The sequence below is a fragment of the Arachis duranensis genome, chromosome 1 (assembly GCF_000817695.3).
Source record: "Arachis duranensis cultivar V14167 chromosome 1, aradu.V14167.gnm2.J7QH, whole genome shotgun sequence".
Lineage (NCBI taxonomy): Eukaryota > Viridiplantae > Streptophyta > Magnoliopsida > Fabales > Fabaceae > Arachis > Arachis duranensis.
Window position 1 is genome coordinate 28525502 of NC_029772.3, and position 13478 is coordinate 28538979.

At 32.2% G+C, this 13478-nt stretch overlaps 1 protein-coding gene across 1 annotated transcript; it reads right to left on the minus strand.

Moving 5' to 3' along the window:
* Positions 1-290: 290 nt before the first annotated feature.
* Positions 291-4411, minus strand: LOC107483564 (uncharacterized). The gene is made up of 6 exons (XM_016104184.1): positions 4353-4411; positions 3913-4103; positions 2859-3638; positions 2575-2748; positions 537-1218; positions 291-468 (listed from the first exon to the last, which is right to left on the minus strand). Exons 1-6 carry the CDS (start codon positions 4409-4411, stop codon positions 291-293), a joined length of 2064 nt encoding a protein of 687 aa, XP_015959670.1.
* Between the last annotated feature and the right edge of the window lie 9067 nt (positions 4412-13478).

Genomic DNA, 13478 nt, shown 5'->3' on the forward strand with positions numbered 1-13478 from the left:
TATGTTAATTCATGGTTGGAAACACCTGAACATCTAATGCTATTTAGAAACTCGGGTATATGAACTGATGCTAATAAGTCATTGTGCGCTTCTAATTGACATGCGGTGTCTGAACTATAATAAGTTTTAGAATCTTCACTGTTCAAACTCATCATGAAGCTAATGATTTCATCAACCATATGTAGAGTTGGTGCAAGTATAGCTCTTTCCTTCAAATGTGATACACAATTTACCCCTAGAAATATTTCCGGGTATGTTGCCTTGCAGATGGATACTATAAGGTCATCCCATTAATCAATGAGAATATCATCAGGAATTCTTATCTTGTCTATCCCATCAATAAGATCACCACACTGACCATCTCCAATTGACAAAATCCGATCAATAAATTGTTTTACCTCATTATTCCTTTCATCAAAAGTGTCCACCCGCAGCTGCATGTTCTGTGTTAGTGACAACAACTTGCAACTATCCCAAATATATGAAGAATTGATTGTTGCATTGACAATATCTTGCTTGCTGTTCTTGGGTATGACAGGTAGTATTGTGGAAAATCCTCGCCAAATACAACAGTCTTGCCTCCAAAAGGTTGTTGAAGACTATTAGCATTTTTGAATCTTAAGATATCTCTCATTGTTCTATTAAGTGTTTCGATGCAAAATCTGTTGACCATTGGAGCTTCATCCCATATAATAAGCTTACATCGAATTATCAACTCTACCAAAGGGCTGTTCTGATTAATGCTACATGTTGAAAAATATTCAAAGTTAATAGAGATTGCAAAACGCGAGTATGCTGTCCTTCCACCAGGGAGCAAGAGAGATGCAACCATCAAGACAATTCGATCTTTAGATCTAATTGTAGCAGCTAATATTTTCCAAACAAATGTCTTTCCTGTACCGCCATATCCATATAGTAAAAACACACCACCATCACCACTATTGGCAGCTGCTAATATTTGTTTATACACTCGCTTCTGCTCATCTGTTAGCTTTTGTAACAAATCTGCATGCTCTACTACCAATTGTCGCCTATCATAACGAAACTCGTCACAAATAAGCCTATTGACACTATTGGACATCAATTGTTGATAACACATGTCAATGTTAGGGAATGGCATAGAAGGGATGTCTCTTAGGCTCTTATTGTATCCCTTTAATAAGTTCTCAATTTCAATAAGAGTCAAGTCTCTTATTTCTGTCTCTGTCATATGTAAATCTGAGGTATTAAAACAAAATTTCATTAGTCACACATATAAATGTTAGAGCACAACTACAATATTCAAATTTTAATTTTTGATAAATAACAAATATGAAAAGGCAATTGATAAGAATGTAAAATTACTTATTACATATATGGCCATGTAAAAACTAAAGATTTGAATACCTGTGCTCCCATGATAATTCTAATTGGCTTAATGTGGGTTTAAAATCTACATATCTGAGATATAAAAAATTAAACATATAACAATCTTATACTAAAAATCATACCTTATATATAAGTCTAATTCAAATATATGGAATTGCTGTGAATATATGTATTAGTTATGAATCATTTGAAATTATGAGGCTAATTATATTTATATTCATACTATTATATTAGTGAACCATCCCACTCTAGTTCCAAAGCAATACTTCATATATCAGTGTAACCAATCAACGACTATTTTATATAGATGTATATAATAATAGTTTTTTTCCATGTGATTCTAATTGGATAGTAGTGTTCTCATCCACACTTATATATCAATATAACCTTTTGAAAATATATATCAATTGCAAACTTGGACACATAATAAAGAGTCGTAGAATGAAAATTGGTTTACTCCATGCTAATTAGATTGTATTTGACCAACATGCTATTACCTCAATTCAGTGTATCATGTGCCTATAATCTGTGTTCTATAGCTGATATTTTGCTAAATCTATTTTATACAGCAAATCTGATCACAACATTGGAAATGATACAATTTTCTTACTAAAGTGATGCAATCAATGATGGTTATTGAAAAGAAAGTGACATCATATAATTCTACAGTTATACTAACAAAAGGTATGAAAAAAAAACCCATGTTTATTTATAAAACTACATGACATGTTTGAATGCTATAATGAATTTGACATGCTTTTAAAGGAGACACCTGTTAATGGGAATAATGTCACTTTCTATTCATTTTAGTACAGATATGGTCATAAACAAAATTTCACCCTAAATAATAAACCTATATTTGAATCTTACGAAATTTAGTTTAGAACATCACCTAGATTGAGTCATTATACTAATCCTTTATATGGTGTTAATTACAAATCTCATTAGATGCGAAAAGTTATATTAAACCATTATACTAAAAATACTAAATTTTTTCATAATATCAAAGAAAACAAACCAATAAACTAATAAAGTTTGTGGTAGTCAGTAATTACCTTGATTGTCAAGTAACCTCCTTTGTTTATGTAAGATATTATCCAAAAGTAATTTTCATGTGTTTTCCCACATGTTCCAGTCTAGTTATGGTGTTTGAAAACAACAGTGTTGCAAACAGTTTCCTGAGATATTGACCCGACCCCCAGATACTTGCTTCCTCAACAGCATCGATATATTCCTTGTCATCATCTAGAATACCTTGTAAATAACATGCATCTCTAAATGTAGGGTATAGAATACCGTCAATAGTTCTAATATCCTCAGAGCTGGTTGGGCTTCTCACAAAATTTAGGAGTAATTGAACATAGTATATTTTTCCTGATCCTAGAGGCACAAAGAATATCCGTCCAATAACTGAATGAGACTTGCGTGGGAACCATTTCCTTGGCAGTGGCTTCCACACAAAATGGATGGGAATTCTGATTATGTCAAACTCTGAGCCTCACTGTACTTCTTGTTTGTCTTGAACCATCCAAGAAACATAGATTCCTTCACAGAAGCCTTCTTAACAACATCTTTTAGATTTTCATGATCTTGAAAAATAACAGGTTGCTCACCTGGCAAGTGGAACCCCAAACGTACCATAGAAGGGTCTCTAAAGTGGATTCTGTACCCAAATATTCTCCAAGGTGCTTCACATAGAGATATATATCTACAGTCATAATACATGCTAACTTCATCACACTCATCATTCTCTACATCGGTTGTGCTACTGTTGTAAAACGAAGCAGTTGCTCGATCGTTTCCTTTATTAACATACTTGAATAAGTATTTGATTGATCTTGATTGGTTGCACCATTCAACGTTAATGTGTGCCCCATATCTCAAAAGAAGCTTTTTATTGTGTGGGACAACATAACGATTGTCAAGTTCAACCCCACATTTGCTAATTGTCTTTCCATCATCTCTTCGCCTGTAAATAGGATATCCATCATCGTCAATAGTAGTGTTGTTGACAAATTTTTTAGGAAAGTGTCTAATGCACTTTCCATTCTCCATGCACGGTGAGTCTTTCTTGATGCTCCTACATGAACCGTACATCATGTTTTTTTCTACAACTTCATAGTATAGTGGATCTCTATCCTTATCTGTTATTTCAGCACTTATGATTTGATCAATATCATCTGCAGCTGGATACTTGTCATCTCTATGTAAGAAGACCAAGATGTATGCTTGGGGTAGACCATGCTTCTGGTATTCGATAGTATAGACAACTGAAACAATTAAACAAATTTAGTTCACAGAATAACCTTGAAAGTATGAAGTAATTTGATAAAATGAAGGAGCATGTGGTTTTTAGATTATTCATCGGTCCCCGGTCCAAATTTTGTGCGTAATATAATTCTTATACAATGTTCTCAAGGTGAGTAGTTGAGTTGACCATAAATAATTAAAATTAAAAACCATATCATATTGTACCGGGGGAAATAAGACAATACAATCCTTAAGTAAACATCAAAATATATTTCAGATTACAAATAATTTTACCTGCAACGACCCTTCTAAATATATTGTTCTCTCTGATGTCTTGGATTAGACGATCCAATTTGACCTTAAAGGTTTGACATACCATATCAGGACGGTCTTCAGCATTTAGATCCCTATTCTTTAGAAAATTAAACTCAGGCCACTTAGGATTGCAAGTAAAGGTTAAGAAAAGCTCTGGGTATCCAACAACCCTACAAATTGTCATAGTATCTTGATAGTTTAGTATGATATATCATGGCCCTCCAGTGAAACATGACGAAAGTATGATACGTTTACCCCTTGATGAAGGTGTTGTTTCACCCATCAATACAACTTCACTTATTCCATTGTACATCTCACACCTAAATTTATCCTTGTCTAATCAAATGTATGTTAGTCTAGCAGACTCAACCACAGAATATCCATCCACCAAAAATTATTGGAATAATCTTTTTGAATACAGTAATGGAGAACCATCAGCTAACCTTTCCTGTATCCTAAATGCAAAAAAGTCCTTCATCGTTACATCTTCGTGGCCCTTGGTCGAGTTAGTACGTCTTTTGATAAGAGGTATATGCTCCTTGAAACTGTTCTTCCCATAAGAAAACAACAAAGGATACTGCAATCTAAGTAGGAAGGATTAAGCTGATTTATTCTCTGAAGTCTTCCACTTCGAGTCTCGACAACAATATCTCTATCTGTTTCTTCGAGATCAAAGTCACCCACAATCAATGCTGCCACCTCGTTTGTTGATGGTAGGTTATACCTTCTACCATCGTTTCCTCACTTTCCCAACGATCTAAGCTTCACTACCGATGTGGCATCACCTCGTTTGTGAAGTGTATATTTTATACTGTTAATTTGAAAATATATATAATATTGTTATAGGTTATTGGCATTTTTAAATTGGTTTTTACATTTTTTTATCCAAACAATTTGCATATACGGACATTGAAAGAATGATACATAAATATACCCTAATGCAAGTAGGATACATCATATACATATTTATTATATAATTCACTTATTTTTATACGTCACATTCTTTCTTTTTAAAGATCACCTAAAATTGAAAGTCAGATACATGAGGTTGATGTTTATTTTAAGATGAAACTACCATGTGTAACTTTGAACCTCTATTATTTCTACTACCAATTTTTGCAGAATATGTTAAAATTAGTTGTGGAATAATAGTTTAAATATGAGTGGATAATCTTTAATTAAATATTACTTGTTAAACTTTGTAATAGATAGATCGATCCACACATGAGATCTGAATGATGACTTGATTTAAAAATGAGAAATAACAATAACATAAAACAAAGTAGCTTAGTACTAATAAACTTACACACATTTGAATGAACTATACAACAAATTAGAAAGGAACATACAACTCTAACACTTAAACAACATAAGACAACTAAAGACACACTCCATACAATGGGGATACCCATCTGGCTTTACTAACAACTAATGCCTAATGACTCTAAAGACGTTAATGTAAACCATGATTCTATGCACTAAACCATAAACTAACAACTTAAGATCTAGATACTACAACACAATCAGCATACTATTTAACTACTCCAGCCTTGACAAATCATCACACCATATAAAGACTGTTTGCGTGAAGCGTGGCTGAGTTTACGGACACATGATCCTCCCAGCTCTGGTGCAATAAATGCTTCCTCCTTACAAAGTGGTTCCTCATTTTTGAAAACAAGATGTCTGTCTTTTTAGCATCATTTGCAAACATTGTCCTAAATTCCATAACCAAAATAATGTCCTTCTCAAGGAACATGGTGGGATTGTAAGGAATGCCAAGACCTGAAATCCTAAGCTTCCTTTCCCACCAAAGCTGATTCTGGGAATCTCTCTTAATAGGCCATACTAACACGGTTTTATTATATTCAACTTTTTCAGTTTATATAAATCCAACATCGTCGTAAAAGTGCGTGAGTGCATGGTCTATGGACTTCGCCTCAATTGTGACTTCGGTTTGATAGAACATCCGTTGTTGTAGTGAGAACACTACTATCACTGAAGAATCAGTGAAGTTAAGACCATTCCATCCAATCCAATATACAAATTCATTGACCACAATTGATTTGGGGCCTAGTTTCTGAACCTAGGTCTGAGCAATCCCAGAATGAGTCCAATCATTGTCATTTGAACTATAGAGACTCCATGATATATTAGTATCTGAGTAGTGTTTCTTGTATATATGAACAATGCAATATTCTATTGAATGGTTCAGGAATCCAAATGCATAAAGAGAAACTACATGGCAACAGTGCTGTCTTACCTCATTAGAAACATTATGAAATTGTTGAATTAATGGATTACAAATTAGGAGACTAGAATCCAATCCTTCTTGAGAGAACCGTATACAGAGCACACCGTGGCGAGAACTAATAATCGAGTGCCAACCAAATTAATTTATCACAATCGAAATGTTTAGAGGGATCTGCTGAGGACAATCGATATTGGTTCTTGTAAACCATATGAAATTTTCTTCCATAGATGGAAGACCAACTTCAATAATTACATTCCTATTCTTGTCTTTGTTCTCGAACCAATTCTGCTTGGCAAACATTAGGATAGAAAGCCTACCATTCCACGTCTTATTTAAGCATCTATATTTTTCTACCGTCTTTAGATCACTCTTGGTAAATATCTTCAAAAGTATGTCCTGACCGAGATAAGGTAGTTGTGCTTTCTTCGTTGTTGCACCTTCCATTGTAGACAAACAGCTTAAAATTCTGGTTGACATGTTATTAGGTAATGGTTGGGTTGTTGGTACTTTGATAATATCCATGTTTGCGATGTGTTATCGGTGGTGATTAATCAAGGAATAGCCGATGTGTATGTTCACATTTGAAAGGGGTGAGTTAACGAGCAATAGTTTGTAAAGTACTTATTTTTTATATTACTACTATATAATAAAATATTCTTGTTAACACATTCCTTGGGTCACACATGATATAGTTTTGACAAAGAATTTGTTTTTCAATACATAATTTATTTGATTTTTTTCATAATACTTTTTCTCTCACCTACCTGTCTTTCATTACAGTTTCCAAATTTTCCTGAATTGTATATCTTCTTGGTCAGTTTTTTCACTTTGTTAAAATAAGCCTTTTTAACTTATTTAGTATAATTCCCATGTGCTGACAAAAACTATTGTTGTAATAGAAAAATGTGTATTCTTATACTTTATTAGCATTCATTAGTCAAAATATCCACTTTCATAACTATAGTAATTCCAAAGGCATTAATTCTCTGCTTTTAAATTTCACCGTCTGGGATCGAAAAAAAATAATAAATAATTCTATTGTTTAGCACCAATATGATAACCTTGATAACTACATCTCTTTTTGTAGACTCTTTTAGTATAGATTTTGTTTGTAAGAAAACAAAGGCTATCATTCCAACTTCACTTAAGAAATACTTGAGACTCTCACCCTAATGATATTTTTTTAGGGAGGCTCATTGTATTTTTCTAGTATAAATATGTTGTATATATTTTATAAACTATTCATAAAAGGTTGTTATCTTTCTAACTTTCTTTGACTTGCTGAAAAACTTCCCTTATTCTAATTTTTTATTCAACTAAAGTTATTTCCTCTAATGCTTTACCAAAGCTACAAAAAATATGTCAACATGAATCATAAAACATCCTATCAATATTTGTGATTTAATAACTACATTCAACTATACACCTCAACATAATAAATTATTTAGTACTTTACTTGGTTTGTGCCACTACACCTGCTTAGTTTAGGCCTACTAAAAAATTTATATTCAACAATCGAGATGATATTTTTGACAAAATTTTGAAACAATTTTGTTAGTAATTTTTCTTAGTTTATATTTAAGAATCATGAATCAGCAAGTTACTCTATTCATTTATATTTATTAGTGAGGTCATACCCAAACTATACGAAAATTAGGTTCAGTATTCACCAACTTGACTTTATCGTAATTTCTTAAAAATTACTTGTAGATTAAGTTCTGCAGCATCAGACATCACCTATATTGAACAGTCCTTACGCAGCCTGCTCTACTTTCTGATTTATTAATCTCTCTATCTTTATATGCTATCCCTTAGTTGATTCTAAATTCATGGGAGCATTGAGTGATGGATGTTTTGAAGAACTTTCTTCTATCAGGCAGAACACCATACAGATAGAGCCTCGTTTAGTCTTTCGCCTATAGTATAAATTTCTTAATTATCATCATATGTGTCCCTCCAATATTGACAATGTGATCAGAGCACTTTATTCCCATATTAGTAAGCTCTAACCCAAACTTCTTAAAAAATGGTTTAGTATCCACAATGTTATCTTTATCCTAGTTTCTTGAAAACTGGTTTAATATCACCTTCTGCAACATTGAGCCACACAATTCTGACAACTTCTTATGCAGTCTGGTCTAAATTTTGAATTATTACTGGTAATATGATATGTCTGGCATCCCTTAAAATCTCAAACCTTGTGAAAGCATTGACTGATAGCCAATTTGGAGAAATTTCTTTTGTCAGTCTGAACACCATACAGATAGAATTTAAATTGGTGTTGTACCTATACTCTTAATCCCTTCTTATTATGATATATGTTCTATGAATATTTACCATTTGATTAGAGTGTTTATTTGTGAAGTTAATTTGATATCTTTGTTGGAAACATAGAAATTTTTCTCCATTCTTTTAAAGAAGTAATATCAAATAATGCTTTTTCATGAAATGTTTTACCATGAATAAGAACCTGACTGAACACTCATTATAGAACTTGTTTCATTTGTCAAAATATTTTGATATCTTTGTTGAAAACATGAAAATCTTCTTCAATTTATAATCTTTTCTCTTTAAAAATATATTTTTCATAAAGTGCTTTACCAAAACTATGTTAAATTTTGTTGAATCATTGTTCTTGATTTTTTTCATTATATCTTTTTTATATGTTTGTATTTTAGTTTGAAACTATTTATTTGGGGACACTCATTAATAAAAAGAAACCAAGTAAATTTGGGTAAGAAGAGCACAATAATTTTGCACGTTGAGTGTTTAGCATAATACTTGCTGACCAATATAACTACATCGACCAAAATTATCTTGGTTATAATCACCTAGTTTTGATAAAATCCTCCACCAGATATTAAAAATCATAAATGTCCATTGTTAACACTATTTCTTGCTTTCTATATTGGTCAACTCTAACCCAAACTTCATAAACAAATGATTTTAGTATCCACAATATTATCTTTATCCTAGTTTCTTGAAAACTGGTTTAATATCACCTTTTACATCACTGAGTCACACAATTCTGACCACTCATTATGCAGTATGATCTAAATTCTGACTTATTACTGATAATATGATATGTATGGCATTCCTTAAAAACCTTAAAACCTGTGAAAACATTGACTGATTGCTAGTTTGGAAAAATTTTTTCTGTGAGTCTGAACAGCATACAAATAGAGCTTGGATTGGTGTTGTACCTAGACTCTGAATGTAGGGTATAGAATAAGACTTCATGATTTGTTTACTTCAGACACCAATGATTTTCTTAATTCATTACTTGTAATGAGTTAGAACCTTTAGCATGGTAAGTGTGTAGCATAAGACTTCATGACCAATAAAACTACAAATTTATATAATGGTAGGACCTTAAATGCCTACTTTTGATAAAATCTCCTATTAAGCTCGTTTCTTGATAGATGTATTAGTGAGATGTAGCCCAAACTGGATGGAAAATCAAATTTAGTACACATGAGCTTATTTGTATCCTAATTTCTTTAAATCTGTTTTAAGATTACCTTATGCAGCATAGATCTATACATTAGCAGCCTGTTCTAAATTTTGAATTATTACTCATAGTATCATTAGTATGACATGGTTAAATTACTTTTTATTTCATCAAGGCTTTGATAATGTAACCTCCATTATAATAACACGCTAATAACTTTCTTCACTATTTAGGCATACTTATCTCCAACATTGATAATCTGAGCAGGTTACTTTATTTCTTATGTCCCGAATAATTAGACTTGACACACTTTTTGCTAAGTTGTTCAGATTTGGCACTACATCCAATATTGACAATGTGATCATGTGTACTTTATTTCCTCTCTCAACAAAAATTGGACTTGACACTCTTCATGCAAAGTATTTCAACTTTTTCCAACTTACTGTATTCATTCACTGTCATTAAGTTTTGGAATACCACATGAGACTTAAACAATTAATAATAAAAAGCATTTGTGAGTTTTTCCATGATTTTCTTTGTTGTTGTCAACAGTTAATAATCAAATCCAACTCCATGAGTTTTAGCTATCTAGTTTTAATTAGATAAAAAAAAAACTTAAAACAATTAGCTCATGGTTGAAATTTGGAAGTGCTATTATGTATTTTTTCTGATATATCGAATTTATGAAGGATTTTTCTAAATGTCACCATCTAATTTATTCTCTTATCCTATTTATTCTTCTCCAATTACATCTTTATCTTATTAAAAATATAAATTTTAAGATTTGGGACTAAATATCAACTCATAGCGAACTCATAACTAAAGTGCATATTATTTAACTGTCAAATAATAGATCAAATCAATAACTTAAATACATATTCATTAAATTTAACTCAATGTGCATTATTCAATTGTGGCATTTGATTTTTAGTTCACGCCTTTTTCTAATTGTTTAAGTATATATATTGGAGGATGTTTTATTATACATTATCACATAATAAGTCAGATTTCATGATTTTTATAAGTCAAAGACTTGTCAAAATACAATTGGTTACGGGTATATTTTTTTTTTCATGGGATGTGCTCTATATGCCACAACTTCTAATATTTGGGATATTGTATTGAACTTTTTTTTAACTTAGTTAAATTCACTGTTGGATGCTATTCCTTTCTAACTTAGATTTGATTCTATTCTTTCATATTCAATTAGTTCATGTGTCATGTCAATGTTAAATTATAAGAAATATCATATCGATCAACTAATTTAAATTTAATTGCATGACAACAGCATATAGTTCACAAAACACTGATTATAATATATAGTATCATACTCTGCTCATCACCGAACTGCATATAGTTTACAAAACACATATTCTAATATATAGTATCATACTCTGCTCATCACGAAACTTCTACTCTAGACAGAAATTTCAGTTCTATAAAGAGGGTTTAAGATATATGTCATAACAACAAGGCAAATTAGCTACTACTAACAAAGTTGTCTAATTTTATTAAACATCAGAATCACTAAGCTGAGATTTCAGCTTCTTCGTCCCCTTGCTCCTGAGCCTATTAGTAGAGTTTTGTCCTTCCTCCTCAATCAGGTTAATATTGATGTTGCCAATTTTTACACCGCTGGTAGTTCTCTTAGCTGGTGTTTTGAACTTGAGGCTGGAAACACTTTCCTCAGTAAAATCCTTCACCTAGAAAAAATTATATAAAGACCCACCACACTAAAAAATATGCGTACAGAAGATAATGCACATTTTCTTTATCATATGCAGATATAATCACATTATCAAGTGTTTAGATAACTGACCATAGTAAGATGAGTATCAATATCACTCGTAAGATTGACCACAATGTCCAAAATGTCAACCAAGTTGCTGTAGTCATGGTCCTAAGAATAGACAAATCCTATTAAAAATTAGATAACATATTAAAGATTTACCAAAGTAAGAACAACAATGTGTGTGGGAACATGTAATTTGAGATAATTACATCTTCATTAGCAACCAATTTATTGGGAAAGCTCTTTGATGTTTTTCATGATAATATCCTCATCGTCACAAATTTTCATCACTGTGTACATTGGATCATACTGCTTTATATTGCTAGACTTCACATTTAGTTTAAATAACACTCGTTTATCCATCATATTGTCCAGTAATTGTGGGTAATCATCTTCTCCAACTCCCTGACCAAGTACATAGATCAAAACAACTATTTCAGTGTTCTGGTTCCTAAATACGCAACATAATTAAGTGTAATTTTAAAGGAATGTGAGTTTATGAACTCAAATTTTACTTACATTGTCACAAATAATCTTATTCACTGTCTTTTCACACAACTGTATGGTCTCTCTATCCCACAGGAGTAGTGACGTGCTCCCTATTCCATCGTGCACTGTTATCTCTAATTTGTACCTAAGAGCCGTTGTTTCGTGTGTGTCCCCACTTGTCACATTCATGTCTGTTTTCAATGGGTGTTTCAACTTTTTTAAAGCACCTTTTGCAAGATTTGTTAAACCAATCATCCTTTCCCGCATTGATGGATACAATTGTCCCTAATATCCATATGGGACCTTCCTACAATGATGTGAAAATAATATAGGATATGAGTCATCAATGATTTTGAATAGGAATGGTTTTTATCAATTTACAACAGTGTTATGCATCAGTATCAAAATTTATTGTGTAAAATTTAGCCACATTAGACCTCCATAGAATTGAGAGCTTCCTCTATTGTCTTGATAGCCACACTTCCATGTTTTAACTCATCTAAGGCAGACCAAGCATTAGGAGATGACACCTGGCTGATCCTGGTTGGATTTGATGCAGCAGGACTACTTAACCTACAATCATTAATGGTCACAAAATGTTAGATAAAATTAAAGTGTTTACCTTTTTCCTAAATCAAAACATATAGAAGATCTACAACACTAATTTGCTCTTGAATTGGATGACTTCTATTAATTCGGGATTAATATGGACCTTCGAAATTTCAAAGTTGTTTTGCACCGATGTTTTCCCATTCCACCTTGTTGCCTTAAAATATTACAGCACAACAATAAGTGGTTCAGCTCTCTCCTCTTCAAGGTGCAGTAGGAGATGGTCAATCAACTCACCAAACAAACTGCAATTGATCCTGTTGTTTCTGAGTATCAAGGATAAGGTTCTATTACCATAACTTGTCAAGAAAACAATTTTAACTTAAACCTTTAAATATGTATATAATACATACTCGAGGTCTTGAAGGATGATAACCAATCGCTTAGTCTCCTTTCCTTTGCTAGTGATCAAGTCCCTAGGATCTTCCTTACCAACAACCTCTCCGATCAAATCTACACTTGTTAATAATGGTATTAGCTTTTGTGGAACATAAACCCAAACTTTTTTAAATGCATAATCTACCCTATAAGTATATATGATACTCACCAAATATTTCAGAATCTGGTAATTTGTCAGCAGTTAGAAAATTCACATAGGACTTAAGACAGAAAGCCTTAAGGGGAAAGCTTGGCTTCTTAACATGATTGACCAAAGTCCTCTGGGAGAATGTCAATACTATCCTACTCACACCATTCTTCTCCTTATACTTGTGGTTGAACACAATAAAATTAGTCATTGTGTACATCTGAAACTCAAGAATGGCACCATGCCATTTTTTACCAACCCCCAAGAAATAGTGCAATAGATTCTACCACCCTGCTTTAGCATTACAAACAGATTTGGAAATAAGTAATGTATTTTTTCTATTTCATGTATCACACTACTATAAAAATATCAACAATAAATAGAAAAAATACATATTTCAGTGTGAGAATGATACCTTTGCATC